Consider the following 20,728-nt stretch of genomic DNA (forward strand, 5'->3'; position numbering starts at 1 on the left):
TGACCAGGAGCCCTATAGGAAACTACACTATTACTGACCAGGAGCCCTATAGGAAACTAAACCATTACTGACCAGGAGCTCTATAGGAAACTAAACTATTACTGACCAGGAGCCCTATAGGAAACTAAACTATTACTGACCAGGAGCCCTATAGGAAACTAAACTATTACTGACCAGGAGCCCTATAGGAAACTAAACTATTACTGACCAGGAGCCCTATAGGAAACTAAACTATTAGTGACCAGGAGCCCTATAGGAAACTACACTATTACTGACCAGGAGCCCTATAGGAAACTAAACTATTACTGACCAGGAGCCCTATAGGAAACTAAACTATTACTGACCAGGAGCCCTATAGGAAACTACACTATTACTGACCAGGAGCTCTATAGGAAACTACACTATTACTGACCAGGAGCTCTATAGGAAACTAAACTATTACTGACCAGGAGCTCTATAGGAAACTAAACTATTACTGACCAGGAGCCCTATAGGAAACTAAACTATTACTGACCAGGAGCTCTATAGGAAACTAAACTATTACTGACCAGGAGCTCTATAGGAAACTAAACTATTACTGACCAGGAGCTCTATAGGAAACTAAACTATTACTGACCAGGAGCCCTATAGGAAACTAAACTATTACTGACCAGGAGCTCTATAGGAAACTAAACTATTACTGACCAGGAGCTCTATAGGAAACTACACTATTACTGACCAGGAGCCCTATAGGAAACTAAACTATTACTGACCAGGAGCCCTATAGGAAACTAAACTATTACTGACCAGGAGCCCTATAGGAAACTACACTATTACTGACCAGGAGCCCTATAGGAAACTAAACTATTACTGACCAGGAGCCCTATAGGAAACTAAACTATTACTGACCAGGAGCCCTATAGGAAACTAAACTATTACTGACCAGGAGCTCTATAGGAAACTAAACTATTACTGACCAGGAGCCCTATAGGAAACTAAACTATTACTGACCAGGAGCCCTATAGGAAACTACACTATTACTGACCAGGAGCCCTATAGGAAACTAAACCATTACTGACCAGGAGCTCTATAGGAAACTAAACTATTACTGACCAGGAGCCCTATAGGAAACTAAACTATTACTGACCAGGAGCCCTATAGGAAACTAAACTATTACTGACCAGGAGCCCTATAGGAAACTAAACTATTACTGACCAGGAGCCCTATAGGAAACTAAACTATTAGTGACCAGGAGCCCTATAGGAAACTACACTATTACTGACCAGGAGCCCTATAGGAAACTAAACTATTACTGACCAGGAGCCCTATAGGAAACTAAACTATTACTGACCAGGAGCCCTATAGGAAACTACACTATTACTGACCAGGAGCTCTATAGGAAACTACACTATTACTGACCAGGAGCTCTATAGGAAACTAAACTATTACTGACCAGGAGCTCTATAGGAAACTAAACTATTACTGACCAGGAGCCCTATAGGAAACTAAACTATTACTGACCAGGAGCCCTATAGGAAACTAAACTATTACTGACCAGGAGCCCTATAGGAAACTAAACTATTACTGACCAGGAGCCCTATAGGAAACTAAACTATTACTGACCAGGAGCTCTATAGGAAACTAAACTATTACTGACCAGGAGCCCTATAGGAAACTAAACTATTACTGACCAGGAGCCCTATAGGAAACTAAACCATTACTGACCAGGAGCCCTATAGGAAACTAAACTATTACTGACCAGGAGCCCTATAGGAAACTAAACTATTAGTGACCAGGAGCCCTATAGGAAACTACACTATTACTGACCAGGAGCCCTATAGGAAACTAAACAATTACTGACCAGGAGCCCTATAGGAAACTAAACCATTACTGACCAGGAGCCCTATAGGAAACTAAACTATTACTGACCAGGAGCCCTATAGGAAACTAAACTATTACTGACCAGGAGCTCTATAGGAAACTAAACTATTACTGACCAGGAGCCCTATAGGAAACTAAACTATTACTGACCAGGAGCCCTATAGGAAACTACACTATTACTGACCAGGAGCCCTATAGGAAACTAAACCATTACTGACCAGGAGCTCTATAGGAAACTAAACTATTACTGACCAGGAGCCCTATAGGAAACTACACTATTACTGACCAGGAACCCTATAGGAAACTACACTATTACTGACCAGGAGCCCTATAGGAAACTAAACCATTACTGACCAGGAGCTCTATAGGAAACTAAACTATTACTGACCAGGAGCCCTATAGGAAACTAAACTATTACTGACCAGGAGCCCTATAGGAAACTACACTATTACTGACCAGGAGCCCTATAGGAAACTAAACTATTAGTGACCAGGAGCCCTATAGGAAACTACACTATTACTGACCAGGAGCCCTATAGGAAACTAAACTATTACTGACCAGGAGCCCTATAGGAAACTAAACTATTACTGACCAGGAGCTCTATAGGAAACTAAACTATTACTGACCAGGAGCCCTATAGGAAACTAAACTATTACTGACCAGGAGCCCTATAGGAAACTAAACTATTACTGACCAGGAGCCCTATAGGAAACTAAACTATTACTGACCAGGAGCCCTATAGGAAACTAAACTATTACTGACCAGGAGCCCTATAGGAAACTACACTATTACTGACCAGGAGCCCTATAGGAAACTAAACCATTACTGACCAGGAGCTCTATAGGAAACTAAACTATTACTGACCAGGAGCCCTATAGGAAACTAAACTATTACTGACCAGGAGCCCTATAGGAAACTAAACTATTACTGACCAGGAGCCCTATAGGAAACTAAACTATTACTGACCAGGAGCCCTATAGGAAACTAAACTATTAGTGACCAGGAGCCCTATAGGAAACTACACTATTACTGACCAGGAGCCCTATAGGAAACTAAACTATTACTGACCAGGAGCCCTATAGGAAACTAAACTATTACTGACCAGGAGCCCTATAGGAAACTACACTATTACTGACCAGGAGCTCTATAGGAAACTACACTATTACTGACCAGGAGCTCTATAGGAAACTAAACTATTACTGACCAGGAGCTCTATAGGAAACTAAACTATTACTGACCAGGAGCCCTATAGGAAACTAAACTATTACTGACCAGGAGCTCTATAGGAAACTAAACTATTACTGACCAGGAGCTCTATAGGAAACTAAACTATTACTGACCAGGAGCTCTATAGGAAACTAAACTATTACTGACCAGGAGCCCTATAGGAAACTAAACTATTACTGACCAGGAGCTCTATAGGAAACTAAACTATTACTGACCAGGAGCTCTATAGGAAACTACACTATTACTGACCAGGAGCCCTATAGGAAACTAAACTATTACTGACCAGGAGCCCTATAGGAAACTAAACTATTACTGACCAGGAGCCCTATAGGAAACTACACTATTACTGACCAGGAGCCCTATAGGAAACTAAACTATTACTGACCAGGAGCCCTATAGGAAACTAAACTATTACTGACCAGGAACCCTATAGGAAACTAAACTATTACTGACCAGGAGCCCTATAGGAAACTACACTATTACTGACCAGGAGCCCTATAGGAAACTACACTATTACTGACCAGGAGCCCTATAGGAAACTAAACTATTACTGACCAGGAGCCCTATAGGAAACTAAACTATTACTGACCAGGAGCCCTATAGGAAACTAAACCATTACTGACCAGGAGCCCTATAGGAAACTACACTATTACTGACCAGGAGCCCTATAGGAAACTAAACCATTACTGACCAGGAGCCCTATAGGAAACTAAACTATTACTGACCAGGAACTCTATAAGAAACTAAACCATTACTGATCAGGAGCCCTATAGGAAACTACACTATTACTGACCAGGAGCTCTATAAGAAACTAAACAATTACTGACCAGGAGCCCTATAGGAAACTACACTATTACTGACCAGGAGCCCTATAGGAAACTACACTATTACTGACCAGGAGCTCTATAAGACACTAAACCATTACTGATCAGGAGCCCTATAGGAAACTAAACTATTACTGACCAGGAGCCCTATAGGAAACTAAACTATTACTGACCAGGAACTCTATAAGAAACTAAACCATTACTGATCAGGAGCCCTATAGGAAACTACACTATTACTGACCAGGAGCTCTATAAGAAACTAAACAATTACTGACCAGGAGCCCTATAGGAAACTACACTATTACTGACCAGGAGCCCTATAGGAAACTACACTATTACTGACCAGGAGCTCTATAAGAAACTAAACCATTACTGATCAGGAGCCCTATAGGAAACTAAACTATTACTGACCAGGAGCCCTATAGGAAACTAAACTATTACTGACCAGGAGCCCTATAGGAAACTAAACTATTACTGACCAGGAACCCTATAGGAAACTACACTATTACTGACCAGGAGCTCTATAGGAAACTAAACTATTACTGACCAGGAGCCCTATAGGAAACTAAACTATTACTGACCAGGAACCCTATAGGAAACTACACTATTACTGACCAGGAGCCCTATAGGAAACTAAACTATTACTGACCAGGAGCTCTATAGGAAACTAAACTATTACTGACCAGGAGCCCTATAGGAGACTAAACTATTACTGACCAGGAGCTCTATAGGAAACTAAACCATTACTGACCAGGAGCCCTATAGGAAACTAAACCATTACTGACCAGGAGCTCTATAGGAAACTAAACTATTACTGACCAGGAGCTCTATAGGAAACTAAACAATTACTGACCAGGAGCCCTATAGGAAACTAAACTATTACTGACCAGGAGCCCTATAGGAAACTAAACTATTACTGACCAGGAGCCCTATAGGAAACTAAACCATTACTGACCAGGAGCTCTATAGGAAACTAAACTATTACTGACCAGGAGCTCTATAGGAAACTAAACTATTACTGACCAGGAGCCCTATAGGAAACTAAACTATTACTGACCAGGAGCTATATAGGAAACTAAACTATTACTGACCAGGAGCCCTATAGGAAACTAAACTATTACTGACCAGGAGCCCTATAGGAAACTAAACTATTACTGACCAGGAGTCCTATAGGAAACTAAACTATTAGTGACCAGGAGCCCTATAGGAAACTAAACTATTACTGACCAGGAGCCCTATAGGAAACTAAACTATTACTGACCAGGAGCCCTATAGGAAACTAAACTATTACTGACCAGGAGCCCTATAGGAAACTAAACTATTACTGACCAGGAGCCCTATAGGAAACTAAACCATTACTGACCAGGAGCCCTATAGGAAACTAAACTATTACTGACCAGGAGCCCTATAGGAAACTAAACTATTACTGACCAGGAGCCCTATAGGAAACTAAACTATTACTGACCAGGAGCCCTATAGGAAACTAAACTATTACTGACCAGGAGCCCTATAGGAAACTAAACTATTACTGACCAGGAGCCCTATAGGAAACTAAACTATTACTGACCAGGAGCCCTATAGGAAACTAAACTATTACTGACCAGGAGCCCTATAGGAAACTAAACTATTACTGACCAGGAGCCCTATAGGAAACTAAACTATTACTGACCAGGAGCCCTATAGGAAACTAAACTATTACTGACCAGGAGCCCTATAGGAAACTAAACTATTACTGACCAGGAGCTCTATAGGAAACTAAACTATTACTGACCAGGAGCCCTATAGGAAACTAAACTATTACTGACCAGGAGCCCTATAGGAAACTAAACTATTACTGACCAGGAGCCCTATAGGAAACTAAACAATTACTGACCAGGAGCCCTATAGGAAACTAAACAATTACTGACCAGGAGCCCTATAGGAAACTAAACTATTACTGACCAGGAGCCCTATAGGAAACTAAACTATTACTGACCAGGAGCCCTATAGGAAACTAAACTATTACTGACCAGGAGCCCTATAGGAAACTAAACTATTACTGACCAGGAGCCCTATAGGAAACTAAACTATTACTGACCAGGAGCTCTATAGGAAACTAAACTATTACTGACCAGGAGCCCTATAGGAAACTAAACTATTACTGACCAGGAGCCCTATAGGAAACTAAACTATTACTGACCAGGAGCCCTATAGGAAACTAAACAATTACTTACCAGGAGCCCTATAGGAAACGTCATGCCCTCAAATTTAAAAAAGCATGCAGACCTGATGGCATCCTAAATGAGATGCTCAAACTCACTTGTACAACATTTCAATTGGCTATATTAAAACAGTTTAATTTGATCACACTGATATAATAAACATGTCCACCAAAATAATACCAAAATATACGCTTGCTTTATCAACTTTCAAAAGGCATTTGATTCTATTTGGCATACAGGACTGTTCTACAAAGTCACTGAAACTGGTGTAGGGAGTAAAATATATGACATAATTAAATCAATACGTGCAGCATCAAAATTGGCAAGAAAATAACCTAGCTATTTAATCAGGGGCGGGGCCTTCGCCACGGTTGCAATCTGAGCCCTGCACTCTTCAATATTTACATCAACGAATTGGCCACTATTCTATAAAAAACATCAGCCCCATTTCCCCAAATGTAATTATTAATTATGTTATAATTAAAAATCGCCAAACAATGCTTTGGCAATATCTACATTGTTACGTCATGACACTAAAGCAAATTTAATTGAAATTGATAGAGAGAGAGAGAAGTCAAAGAGAGAGAGGAGAGAGAAGGCAGAAAGAGAGAAGTCAGAAAGAGAGAGACGTCAGAAAGAGAGAGACGTCAGAAAGAGAGAGACGTCAGAAAGAGAGAGAAGTCAGAAAGAGAGAGAAGTCAGAAAGAGAGAAAAGGCAGAAAGAGAGAGGGCAGAAAGAGAGAGGGCAGAAAGAGAGAGGGCAGAAAGAGAGAGGGCAGAAAGAGAAAAGGCAGAAAGAGAGAAAAGGCAGAAAGAGAGAGAGAGGGCAAAAAGAGAGAGAGAGGGCAAAAAGAGAGAGAGAGGGCAAAAAGAGAGAGAGAGGGCAAAAAGAGAGAGAGGGCAGAAAGAGAGAGGGCAGAAAGAGAGAGAGGGCAGAAAGAGAGAGAGGGCAGAAAGAGAGAGAGGGCAGAAAGAGAGAGATGGCAGAAAGAGAGAGAGACGGCAAAGAGGAGGCTGTGTGTGCTCAGAATGACAACACTACGGACTCCTTATTACGGTAACCACGGTGACCAGAGAGCAAGTATACTCAATGGAGCTCTTCAGAGACGACACACTCCTCCCCTCTCTTCCTCTGTCCTCCTCTTCATTGTCCAGTATAAAGAGTCTCTGTGTGCGACTGTGTGAGGCGCAGAGTGGAGCATGGTGTGGACTGGGACAGAGATACCACGGGACGTAACATACACTTAGTATTCACAGTCCAAACCACTGACAGAGGTCACTGGCCAGTAAAAAGACCACAGCCACAAAAGCTGCAGACTCGACCGACCAAACTACTCATTTTAGAAGTATTCTTTACAGACCTGCAGACTCGACCGACCAAACTACTCATTTTAGAAGTATTCTTTACAGACCTGCAGACTCGACCGACCAAACTACTCATTTTAGAAGTATTCTTTACAGACCTGCAGACTCGACCGACCAAACTACTCATTTTAGAAGTATTCTTTACAGACCTGCAGACTCGACCGACCAAACTACTCATTTTAGAAGTATTCTTTACAGACCTGCAGACTCGACCGACCAAACTACTCATTTTAGAAGTATTCTTTACAGACCTGCAGACTCGACCGACCAAACTACTCATTTTAGAAGTATTCTTTACAGACCTGCAGACTCGACCGACCAAACTACTCATTTTTAGAAGTATTCTTTACAGACCTGCAGACTCGACCGACCAAACTACTCATTTTAGAAGTATTCTTTACAGACCTGCAGACTCGACCGACCAAACTACTCATTTTTAGAAGTATTCTTTACAGACCATTATTCTCCACAGGTTTCTCCAAAAGTGTCAACGATACTGGATTGACGCCAATACATGACACAACCACACAAACACACACACACACACACACACAACACCACACACACACACACCACACACACACACAAACACACACACACACAGCCTCACCGTGCGGCAGGCAGGCCACTCTTTCCCAGGTCGGCTCTGACTCTCTCTCCTATGTGGCGATACACATCCACCAGAGATGTTGTGGCAGCCTCACGGACCTGCACACAGGACACACAGCATCCCACAATATCGGTTATCCAGTATCGTTATCCACATAACTAAATAATGAAAATATATATTATGCAATTCAAATTATTCACAGTTGAGTTAGCAGATCTCTTAGCAGGGGGATAAAGCATCGAACATTGTTTAGTATGATTGTAATAATGACCCTGGACTGTAAACACAACCATCATAAAACAAACTCCTGGCATACAGGATGAGTGGCATCAGAGAACTCTGACCGGCCAGAGAGTGAGATGTTACACTGCCCGTGTGTGTGTGTGGTGTGGTGTGGTGTGGTGTGGTGTGTGTGTCTGTGTGTGGTGTGTGTGGTGTGTGTGTGTGTGTGGTGTGTGTGTCTGTGTGAATGATCTACAGAGCCTTCAGAAAGTATTCACACCCCTTGACTTAGTCCACATGTTGTGTTACAGACTGAATTAAAAATATGCGTTTTTTTTCCCCCTCACCTCATCTACACACAAAACCCTATAATGACAAAGTGAAAACATGTTTTTTAGAAACTTGTATTTTCAAATGTATTGAAAATTAAATACAGAATTCTGATTTACACAAGTATTCATACCCCTATAAAATGTTAAAATCCCCTTTGGCAGCGATTACAGCTGTGAGTCTTTCTGGGTAAGTCTCTAAGAGTGATTACAGCTGTGAGTCTTTCTGGGTAAGTCTCTAAGAGTGATTACAGCTGTGAGTCTTTCTGGGTAAGTCTCTAAGAGCGATTACAGCTGTGAGTCTTTTTGGGTAAGTCTCTAAGAGTGATTACAGCTGTGAGTCTTTCTGGGTAAGTCTCTAAGAGTGATTACAGCTGTGAGTCTTTCTGGGTAAGTCTATAAGAGAGATTACAGCTGTGAGTCTTTCTGGGTAAGTCTAAGAGCTTTGCACACCTGGATGGTACAATATTTTCACATTTTAAAAAATGTATGTGAAAATTCTTCTCTGTCAAGTCGGTTGTTGATCATTGCTAGACAGCGATTTTCAAGTCTTGACATATATTTTCAAGCTGATTTAAGTCAAAACTGTAACTAGGCCACTCAGGAACATTCAAAGTCGTCTTGGTAAGCAACTCCAGTGTTTTCTAAGTTATTGTCCTGCTGAAAGGTGAATTTGTTTCTCAGTGTCTGTTGGAAAGCAGACTGAACCAGGTTTTCCACTAGGATTTTTCCTGTGATTATAGCTTTTCTTTTTATCTTAAAAAACTCCCAAGTGGTTGCTGATGACAAGCATACCCATAACATGATGCAGCCACCACCATGCTTGAAAATATGAAGAGTGGTACTCAGTGATGTGTTGTGTTGGATTTGCCCCAAACATAACACTTTGTATTCAGGCTAAGGATAATTTCTTTGCAAATTTCTTGCAGTTTAACTTCAGTGCCTTGTTGCAAACCGGATGCATGTTTTGGAATATTTGTATTCTGTACAGGCTTCGTTTTCACAATGTTGTTGATCCATCCTCAGTTTTCTATCACAGCCATTAAACTGTGTAACTGTTTAAAAGTCACCTTTGACCTCATGGTGAAATCCCTGAGTGGTTTCCTTCCTCTCCGTTAACGGAGTTAGGAACGACGCCTGTATCTTTGTAGTGACAGTACACCAACCAAAGGGTTCTCTCTCTCACCCAGATTTTAACATGTTTCAGTGGTGAAACCAGGGTTCTCTCACCCACCTATTTAACATGTTTCAGTGGTGAAACCAGGGTTCTCTCTCACCCAGCTGTTTCAGCGGTGACACCAGGGTTCTCTCTCACCCAGCTGTTTCAGTGGTGAAACCAGGGTTCTCTCACCCAGCTGTTTCAGCGGTGACACCAGGGTTCTCTCTCCCAGCTATTTAACATGTTTCAGCGGTGAAACCAGGGTTCTCTCTCACCCAGCTGTTTCAGCGGTGACACCAGGGTTCTCTCACCCAGCTGTTTCAGTGGTGACACCAGGGTTCTCTCTCACCCAGCTGTTTCAGCGGTGACACCAGGGTTCTCTCACCCAGCTGTTTCAGCGGTGACACCAGGGTTTGCTCACCCAGCTGTTTCAGCGGTGACACCAGGGCTCTCTCACCCAGCTGTTTAACATGTTTCAGCGGTGAAACCAGGGTTCTCTCTCACCCAGCTATTTAACATGTTTCAGCGGTGACACCAGGGTTCTCTCTCACCCAGCTATTTAACATGTTTCAGCGGTGAAACCAGGGTTCTCTCTCACCCAGCTGTTTCAGCGGTGACACCAGGGTTCTCTCACCCAGCTGTTTCAGCGGTGAAACCAGGGTTCTCTCTCACCCAGCTATTTAACATGTTTCAGCGGTGAAACCAGGGTTCTCTCTCACCCAGCTGTTTCAGCAGTGACACCAGGGTTCTCTCTCACCCAGCTGTTTCAGTGGTGACACCAGGGTTCTCTCTCACCCAGCTGTTTCAGCGGTGACACCAGGGTTCTCTCACCCAGCTATTTAACATGTTTCAGCGGTGAAACCAGGGTTCTCTCTCACAGCTGTTTCAGCGGTGACACCAGGGTTCTCTCACCCAGCTGTTTCAGTGGTGACACCAGGGTTCTCTCTCACCCAGCTGTTTCAGCGGTGACACCAGGGTTCTCTCACCCAGCTATTTAACATGTTTCAGCGGTGACACCAGGGTTCTCTCACCCAGCTGTTTCAGCGGTGAAACCAGGGTTCTCTCACCCATCTGTTTCAGCGGTGAAACCAGGGTTCTCTCACCCAGCTATTTAACATGTTTCAGCGGTGACACCAGGGTTCTCTCACCCAGCTGTTTCAGCGGTGAAACCAGGGTTCTCTCACCCAGCTGTTTCAGCGGTGACACCAGGGTTCTCTCACCCAGCTGTTTCAGTGGTGACACCAGGGTTCTCTCTCACCCAGCTGTTTCAGCGGTGACACCAGGGTTCTCTCACCCACCTATTTAACATGTTTCAGTGGTGAAACCAGGGTTCTCTCTCACCCAGCTGTTTCAGCGGTGACACCAGGGTTCTCTCTCACCCAGCTGTTTCAGTGGTGACACCAGGGTTCTCTCACCCAGCTGTTTCAGCGGTGAAACCAGGGTTCTCTCACCCAGCTGTTTCAGCGGTGACACCAGGGTTCTCTCACCCAGCTATTTAACATGTTTCAGCGGTGAAACCAGGGTTCTCTCTCACAGCTGTTTCAGCGGTGACACCAGGGTTCTCTCTCACCCAGCTATTTAACATGTTTCAGCGGTGAAACCAGGGTTCTCTCTCACAGCTGTTTCAGCGGTGACACCAGGGTTCTCTCACCCAGCTATTTAACATGTTTCAGCGGTGAAACCAGGGTTCTCTCACCCAGCTGTTTCAGCGGTGAAACCAGGGTTCTCTCACCCAGCTGTTTCAGCGGTGACACCAGGGTTCTCTCACCCATCTGTTTCAGCGGTGAAACCAGGGTTCTCTCACCCATCTGTTTCAGCGGTGAAACCAGGGTTCTCTCACCCAGCTATTTAACATGTTTCAGCGGTGACACCAGGGTTCTCTCACCCAGCTGTTTCAGCGGTGAAACCAGGGTTCTCTCACCCAGCTGTTTCAGTGGTGACACCAGGGTTCTCTCTCACCCAGCTGTTTCAGCGGTGACACCAGGGTTCTCTCACCCAGCTATTTAACATGTTTCAGCGGTGAAACCAGGGTTCTCTCTCACAGCTGTTTCAGCGGTGACACCAGGGTTCTCTCACCCAGCTGTTTCAGTGGTGACACCAGGGTTCTCTCTCACCCAGCTGTTTCAGCGGTGACACCAGGGTTCTCTCACCCAGCTATTTAACATGTTTCAGCGGTGACACCAGGGTTCTCTCACCCATCTGTTTCAGCGGTGAAACCAGGGTTCTCTCACCCAGCTGTTTCAGCGGTGAAACCAGGGTTCTCTCACCCATCTGTTTCAGCGGTGAAACCAGGGTTCTCTCACCCAGCTATTTAACATGTTTCAGCGGTGACACCAGGGTTCTCTCTCACCCAGCTATTTAACATGTTTCAGTGGTGACACCAGGGTTCTCTCACCCAGCTGTTTCAGCGGTGACACCAGGGTTCTCTCACCCAGCTGTTTCACAGTCTCCCATTGACTGTCTAATAACAGGGTGAACGATTAGAATGAGTAACTCCAGCACACCGGCATCTCTGTATTGTTGAATAGTTCACCATAGAAACACAATGACTAGAACTTCTATGTGTTCCACAATGTGTTTAATGGAACTCACACTTATATCATTTCTATGTTACAGGGCTTTCTCTCCATGTTACATTAAAACCTGTTCCTGGAGAGCTACAGACCTGAGAGGTTTAAACTCCAAGCCTAATCTAACACACCCGATTCTAATAAATAGCTGGTTGATGAGGTGAATCAGGTCAGTTACAACTGGGGTTGGAGTTTAAACCTACAGGAGGGTATCTCTCCAGGAACAGGGCTGGAGTTTAAACCTACAGCAGGGTATCTCTCCAGGAACAGGGTTGGAGTTAAAACCTACAGCAGGGTCTCTCTCCAGGAACAGGGTTGGAGTTAAAAACCTACAGCAGGGTATCTCTCCAGGAACAGGGTTGGAGTTAAAAACCTACAGCAGGGTATCTCTCCAGGAACAGGGTTGGAGTTAACCTACAGCAGGGTCTCTCTCCAGGAACAGGGTTGGAGAGCCCTGCTTTTGGATGTTTTTAATACAGACAGAGACAGAGACAAAAAGGGATTGAGATTTACACTCACCTGTGGGTTCTGGTCTCCAGTCAGAGTGCAGAGGTGGGGAACGATCTTACTGAGACGCAATGGCTGAGCACCATACCTGAGAGAGGGAAGGAGGGAGAGAAGAAGAGAGATAGAGGGGGAGGGAGAGGGTATGAGTGAGAGGGGGGGTATAAGTTTATCAGGGTAACCCACCATTCTGCAACATTCACCAGCAGGCCATAGAGACACCTTTAGCCTTTTGCTGCATAGCATGTAGCAGCTTAGCATTTAGCACAACAGTGCTGCTATTAGCAAGATGATGCAACAATCAGTGAGGAGATTCCAGCTTCACAGCAGAGAAGGGCAACTCCAGTCCCCTGAAGACACAGCTGATTTACTGTCACACTTCTGCCCCGACTCATCATGATCTACAGTTTAGAATGCAGTGAGTTTAATACAGTCTGCTGTGTTTACTAGGGATGGGGAAAATGTGTGACATCACTCAGACCCCCGTGGACTGGAGGTGCCCATCCCTGCTTTACAGCGCCTCGAGCCTCTTTATGCTTTAAAACTTTTTTTAAAAATACCGTCGGCTACACATACTGCTCAAATGTAAACTTGTGTACTTGCTACGTCTCGACTGGTAGAGCACGACACTCGCCCCCCTTGAAGCAGGGCATTGGGAACAGAATTGTCTAGAGGATGAAAACCCTTTACACAGACAAACAATGAGACCACTGCAATTGGACAAAAAACGAACAAAGAAAGTATTTATAAATTATTTAACCTTTATTTAACTAAACAAGTCGGTTAAGAACAAATTCTTATTTACAATGACGGCCTACACAGGCCAAACCCGGACGACGCTGGGCCAATTGTGCGCCGCCCTATGGGACTCCCAATCACGGCAGGTTGAATAGGGTTGAATGTGTTGCATCATGTTGGCCTTTCCATCGGGAATTTAAAAGACACTTATACAGTATGTCATCACTATTGTCTTGCTTGATTCATTCCAGTCAATCAGATTGGATTAAAAATGCCTAGGTATAAATCAAATTCTCTCAGAACACAAATGGGCCTATTTTAGGCTACAGCCAGCTTAGTCCGGCCCACATGCGATCACACCGCATAGGCTTCTCTAGGCTGCCTGCAGCTGTCATCAGCAGGCTACCTGCAGCTGTGGCTGTCATCAGCAGGCTACATGCAGCTGTTATCAGCAGGCTACCTGCAGCTGTCATCAGCAGGCTACCTGCAGCTGTGGCTGTCATTAGCAGGCTACCTGCAGCTGTCATCAGCAGGCTACCTGCAGCTGTGGCTGTCATCAGCAGGCTACATGCAGCTGTGGCTGTCATCAGCAGGCTACATGCAGCTGTGGCTGTCATCAGCAGGCTACCTGCAGCTGTGGCTGTCATCAGCAGGCTACATGCAGCTGTCATCAGCAGGCTACCTGCAGCTGTCATCAGCAGGCTACCTGCAGCTGTGGCTGTCATCAGCAGGCTACCTGCAGCTGTGGCTGTCATCAGCAGGCTACCTGCAGCTGTGGCTGTCATCAGCAGGCTACCTGCAGCTGTGGCTGTCATCAGCAGGCTACCTGCAGCTGTGGCTGTCATCAGCAGGCTACCTGCAGCTGTGGCTGTCATCAGCAGGCTACCTGCAGCTGTGGCTGTCATCAGCAGGCTACCTGCAGCTGTGGCTGTCATCAGCAGGCTACATGCAGCTGTGGCTGTCATCAGCAGGCTACCTGCAGCTGTGGCTGTCATCAGCAGGCTACCTGCAGCTGTGGCTGTCATCAGCAGGCTACCTGCAGCTGTGGCTGTCATCAGCAGGCTACCTGCAGCTGTGGCTGTCATCAGCAGGCTACCTGCAGCTGTGGCTGTCATCAGCAGGCTACCTGCAGCTGTGGCTATCATCAGCAGGCTACCTGCAGCTGTCATCAGCAGGCTACCTGCAGCTGTGGCTGTCATCAGCAGGCTACCCTGCAGCAGTGGGTAGCCTCCCATAGTCTGTTCTGGACTTGGGGACTATGAAGAGACCTCTGGTGGCATGTATTGTAGGGTATGGATGGGTGTCTGAGCTGTGTGCTAGTAGTTTAGACAGACAGCTCGGTGCATTCAACATGTCAATACCTCTCATCAATACAAGCAGTGATGAAGTGGACTTAGTAGTGTACTTTCAGCCAGGAGAGATCGACATGCATATTATTAATATTAGCTCTCTGTGTACATCCAAGAGCCAGCCGTGCTGGACCAGACAGGACTGGCAAAAAGTGCTCTTCACTGACGAGTCGCGGTTTCGTCTCACCAGGGGTGATGGGTTGGATTTGCGTTTATCGTCGAAGGAATGAGCGTTACACCGAGGCCTGTACTCTGGAGCGGGATCAATTTGGAGGTGGAGGGTCCGTCATGGTCTGGGGCGTTGTGTCACAGCATCATCCGACTGAGCTTGTTGTCATTGCAGGCAATCTCAATGCTGTGGGTTACAGGGAAGACATCCTCCTCCCTCATGTGGTACCCTTCCTGCAGGCTCATCCTGACATGACCCTCCAGCATGACAATACCACCAGCCATACTGCTCGTTCTGTGCGTGATTTCCTGCAAGACAGAAATGTCAGTGTTCTGCCATGGCCAGCTAAGAGCCCGGATCTCAATCCCATTGAGCACATCTGGGACCAGTGGGATCGGAGGGTGAGGGCTAGGGCCATTCCCCCCCAGAAATGTCCGGGAACTTGCAGGTGCCTTGGTGGAAGAGTGGGGTAGCATCTCACAGCAAGAACTGGTAAATCTGGTGCAGTCCATGAGGAGGAGATGCACTGCAGTACTTAAAGCAGCTGGTGGCCACACCAAATACTGACTTACTTACTTTTGATTTTGACCCCCCCCCCCCCCCCCCTTTGTTCAGGGACACATTATTCCATTTCTGTTGTTCACATGTCTGTGGAACTTGTTCAGTTTATGTCTCAGTTGTTGAATCTTGTTATGTTCATACAAATATTTACACATGTTAAGTTGGCTGAAAATAAACGCAGTTGACAGTGAGAGGAGTGTTTCTTTTTTTGCTGAGTTTACTACGTCTATGAGTTGGTGAACTAACTGAAAGGGTGCACACAGCCACCTGGAGGGTTGTTTGAACTGGTATAAAGTCAAGGACAGTGATTTACTTCCACCTGGAGGGTTGTTTGGACCGGTATAAAGTCAAGGACAGTGATTTACTGCCACCTGGAGGGTTGTTTGGACCGGTATAAAGTCAAGGACAGTGATTTACTGCCACCTGGAGGGTTGTTTGGACTGGTATAAAGTCAAGGACAGTGATTTACTGCCACCTGGAGGGTTGTTTGGACTGGTATAAAGTCAAGGACAGTGATTTACTTCCACCTGGAGGTTTGTTTGGACTGGTATAAAGTCAAGGACAGTGATTTACTGCCACCTGGAGGGTTGTTTGAACTGGTATAAAGTCAAGGACAGTGATTTACTGCCACCTGGAGGGTTGTTTGGACTGGTATAAAGTCAAGGACAGTGATTTACTGCCACCTGGAGGGTTGTTTGGACTGGTATAAAGTCAAGGACAGTGATTTACTTCCACCTGGAGGTTTGTTTGGACTGGTATAAAGTCAAGGACAGTGATTTACTGCCACCTGGAGGGTTGTTTGAACTGGTATAAAGTCAAGGACAGTGATTTACTGCCACCTGGAGGGTTGTTTGGACTGGTATAAAGTCAAGGACAGTGATTTACTGCCACCTGGAGGGTTGTTTGGACTGGTATAAAGTCAAGGACAGTGATTTACTGCCACCTGGAGGGTTGTTTGGACCGGTATAAGTCAAGGACAGTGATTTACTGCCACCTGGAGGGTTGTTTGGACCGGTATAAAGTCAAGGACAGTGATTTACTGCCACCTGGTGGGTTGTTTGGACCGGTATAAAGTCAAGGACAGTGATTTACTTCCACCTGGAGGGTTGTTTGGACTGGTATAAAGTCAAGGACAGTGATTTACTGCCACCTGGAGGGTTGTTTGGACTGGTATAAAGTCAAGGACAGTGATTTACTGCCACCTGGAGGGTTGTTTGAACTGGTATAAAGTCAAGGACAGTGATTTACTGCCACCTGGAGGGTTGTTTGAACTGGTATAAAGTCAAGGACAGTGATTTACTGCCACCTGGAGGGTTGTTTGGACTGGTATAAAGTCAAGGACAGTGATTTACTGCCACCTGGAGGGTTGTTTGAACTGGTATAAAGTCAAGGACAGTGATTTACTGCCACCTGGAGGGTTGTTTGAACTGGTATAAAGTCAAGGACAGTGATTTACTTCCACCTGGAGGGTTGTTTGAACTGGTATAAAGTCAAGGACAGTGATTTACTGCCACCTGGAGGGTTGTTTGGACTGGTATAAAGTCAAGGACAGTGATTTACTGCCACCTGGAGGGTTGTTTGAACTGGTATAAAGTCAAGGACAGTGATTTACTGCCACCTGGAGGGTTGTTTGAACTGGTATAAAGTCAAGGACAGTGATTTACTTCCACCTGGAGGGTTGTTTGAACTGGTATAAAGTCAAGGACAGTGATTTACTGCCACCTGGAGGGTTGTTTGAACTGGTATAAAGTCAAGGACAGTGATTTACTGCCACCTGGAGGGTTGTTTGAACTGGTATAAAGTCAAGGACAGTGATTTACTTCCACCTGGAGGGTTGTTTGAACTGGTATAAAGTCAAGGACAGTGATTTACTGCCACCTGGAGGGTTGTTTGGACTGGTATAAAGTCAAGGACAGTGATTTACTGCCACCTGGAGTTATGACATAATTTCTCACAACTATAATTAAATTGGCTGATCCCTCCTGATGACCTTGTCATGCTGGAGGGTGATCCTTCATTAACCTATAGGAAGTCCCACCCAGGTGACAACGTAAAAAAAATGTGAACGTTTAAACAGGCTTTTGGGCACCAGAGTCCTCTATCGAACTCTATGGTGCGTCTGTCCCTCCCCCTCAAGTCTGTCCCTCCCCCTCAAGTCTGTCCCTCCCCCTCAAGAAAAACATACGGTCCATGTAAAGCAGCAGTCTCGGGAAATCAGCGGTCTCACTCTCCGTATGACCTGTGACCTATGGAAGTGATTGATGGTGAAAGAGGAAGTACTCACGTGTTGAGCGTGGCGCAGAGAACCAGACACACCCCCTCTCTGCTGCGGAAGTTCTTATGTTTAAAACCAGGAAGCAACCTCTCCCACACATACTACAGATTGAGAGAGAGAACGAGAGCGAGAAAGACAAAGAGAGAGAGAGAAGAGAAAGATATTATTTGGAACCAAGGACTGATCACCCCAATCCACAAAAGTGGGAGACAAATTTGACCCCAATAACTACCGTGGGATATGCGTCAACAGCAACCTTGGGAAAATCCACTGCATTATCATTAACAACAGACTTGAATATTTCTTCAACGAAAACGATGGTACTGAGCAAATGTCAAATTGGCGTTTTACCAAATGACCGTACGAGGTTCTGCTTTACAAATGCCCGTACGACGGCCGGCTTTACAAATGACCGTACGAGGTTCTGCTTTACAAATGACCGTACGAGGTTCTGCTTTACAAATGACCGTACGAGGTTCTGCTTTACAAATGACCGTACGACGGCCGGCTTTACAAATTACCGTACGAGGTTCTGCTTTACAAATGACCGTACGACGGCCGGCTTTACAAATGACCGTACGAGGTTCTGCTTTACAAATGACCGTACGACGGCCGGCTTTACAAATGACCGTACGAGGGCCTGCTTTACAAATGACCGTACGAGGTTCTGCTTTACAAATGACCGTACGAGGTTCTGCTTTACAAATGACCGTACGAGGTTCTGCTTTACAAATGACCGTACGAGGTTCTGCTTTACAAATGACCGTACGAGGTTCTGCTTTACAAATGACCGTACGACGGCCGGCTTTACAAATGACCGTACGAGGTTCTGCTTTACAAATGACCGTACGAGGTTCTGCTTTACAAATGACCGTACGAGGTTCTGCTTTACAAATGACCGTACGAGGTTCTGCTTTACAAATGACCGTACGAGGTTCTGCTTTACAAATGACCGTACGACAGCCGGCTTTACAAATGACCGTACGAGGTTCTGCTTTACAAATGACCGTACGAGGGCCTGCTTTACAAATGACCGTACGAGGGCCTGCTTTACAAATTGATGGAAAGTGGTGTTGGGGGAAGAAACATACGCCATTATAAAATCCATGTACGCAAACAACAAGTGAGCAGTTAAAATTGGCAACAACAAAAAATACACAGGGCTGTGGGGTGAGACAGGGATGCAGCTTAATCCCCACCCTCTTCAACATATATATCAACGAATTGGGGAGGGCACTAGAACAGTCTGCAGCACCTGTCCTCACCCTACAAGAATCTGAAGTCAAATGTCTACTGTTTGCTGATGATCTGGTGCTTCTGTCACCAACCAAGGAGGGCCTACAGCAGCACCTAGATCTTCTGCACAGATTCTGACAGACCTGGGGCCCTGACAGACCTGGGGCCCTGACAGACCTGGGGCCCTGACAGACCTGGGGCCCTGACAGACCTGGGGCCCTGACAGTGAATATCAGTAAGACAAAACGAATGGTGTTCTAAAAAAGGTCCAGTTGCCAGGACAACAAATACAAATTCTATCTATCACTGTTGCCCTGGAGCCCACAAAAAACTATACATACTTTGGCCTAAACATCGGCGCCACAGGTAACTTCCACAAAGCTGTGAACAATCTGGGAGACAAGACAAGCTGGTCCTGGGGCTCTGTTCACAAACACAAACAGTCCCCACAGAGCCCCAGGACAGCAACACAATTAGACCCAACCAAATCACGAGAAAACAAAAAGAGAATTACTTGACACATTGGAAAGAATTAACAAAAAAACAGAGCAAACTAGAATGCTATTTGGCCCTAAACAGAGAGTACACAGTGGCAGAATACCTGACCACTGTGACTGACCCAAACTTAAGGAAAGCTTTGACTATGTACAGACTCGGTGAGTATAGCCTTGCTATTGAGAAAGGCCGCCGTAGGCAGACATGGCTCTCAAGAGAAGACAGGCTATGTGCACACTGCCCACAAAATGAGGTGGAAACTGAGCTGCACTTCCAAACCTCCTGCCAAATGTATGACCATATTAGAGACACATATTTCCCTCAGATTACACAGACCCACAAAGATTTTGAAAACAAAAAAATATTTGATAAACTCCCATAACTATTGGGTGAAATACCACAGTGTCTCATCACAGCAGCAAGATTTGTGACCTGTTGCCACGAGAAAAGGGCAACCAGTGAAGAACAAACACCATTGTAAATACAACCCATATTTATGCTTATTTATTTTCCCTTTTGTTCTTTAACTATTTGCACATCGTTACAACACTGTATATTTACATAATATGACATTTGAAATGTCTTTATTCTTTTGGAACTTCTGTGATGTTTACTGTTCATTTTTTGTTTATTTCACTTTTGTTTATTATGTATTTCACTTGCTTTGGTAACGTAAACATCTGTTTCTCATGTCAATAAAGCCCTGAAAGAAAATAAGAGACAGAGACAAGAAGTCTGTGGGAGGGAAACTGCAGGGGGCTCAGCAGATTACTGTTTATAAAGGAGGTTACAGTCTGTGGTGTGTGTGTGTGTGTGTGTGTTTGCACTGTCATTTGCAGTTCAGGTTATGTCCAGAAGAGGGAGCTGCGATCCTGATACTGTCTGTGTTAATCTAGTCAACTGTGGTGCTGCTATCCTGATACTGTCTGTGTTAATCTAGTCAACTGTGGTGCTGCTATCCTGATACTGTCTGTGTTAATCTAGTCAACTGTGGTGCTGCTATCCTGATACTGTCTGTGTTAATCTAGTCAACT

At 45.0% G+C, this 20,728-nt stretch overlaps 1 protein-coding gene across 34 annotated transcripts in view; it reads right to left on the bottom strand.

Moving 5' to 3' along the window:
* Positions 1–20,728, bottom strand: part of LOC110489370 (CLIP-associating protein 2) — a 113,610-nt gene that overhangs the window by 75,278 nt on the left and 17,604 nt on the right. For all 34 annotated transcript variants that reach the window (XR_016493494.1, XR_016493493.1, XM_090227510.1 and 31 more), the window contains 3 exons: positions 17,973–18,064; positions 12,887–12,962; positions 8,088–8,185 (listed from right to left, as the gene is read on the bottom strand). Coding sequence is in view for 32 of the 34 variants with exons in the window: in XM_090227510.1 (XP_090083636.1) it covers positions 8,088–8,185; positions 12,887–12,962; positions 17,973–18,064 (266 nt within the window). In the remaining 2 variants the exon portion in view is untranslated. The remainder of the gene's footprint in view (positions 1–8,087; positions 8,186–12,886; positions 12,963–17,972; positions 18,065–20,728) is intronic.

This window comes from Oncorhynchus mykiss, chromosome 30 (genome assembly GCF_057628025.1).
Source record: "Oncorhynchus mykiss isolate SJ-2025 chromosome 30, ASM5762802v1, whole genome shotgun sequence".
Classification (NCBI taxonomy): Eukaryota; Metazoa; Chordata; class Actinopteri; order Salmoniformes; family Salmonidae; genus Oncorhynchus; species Oncorhynchus mykiss.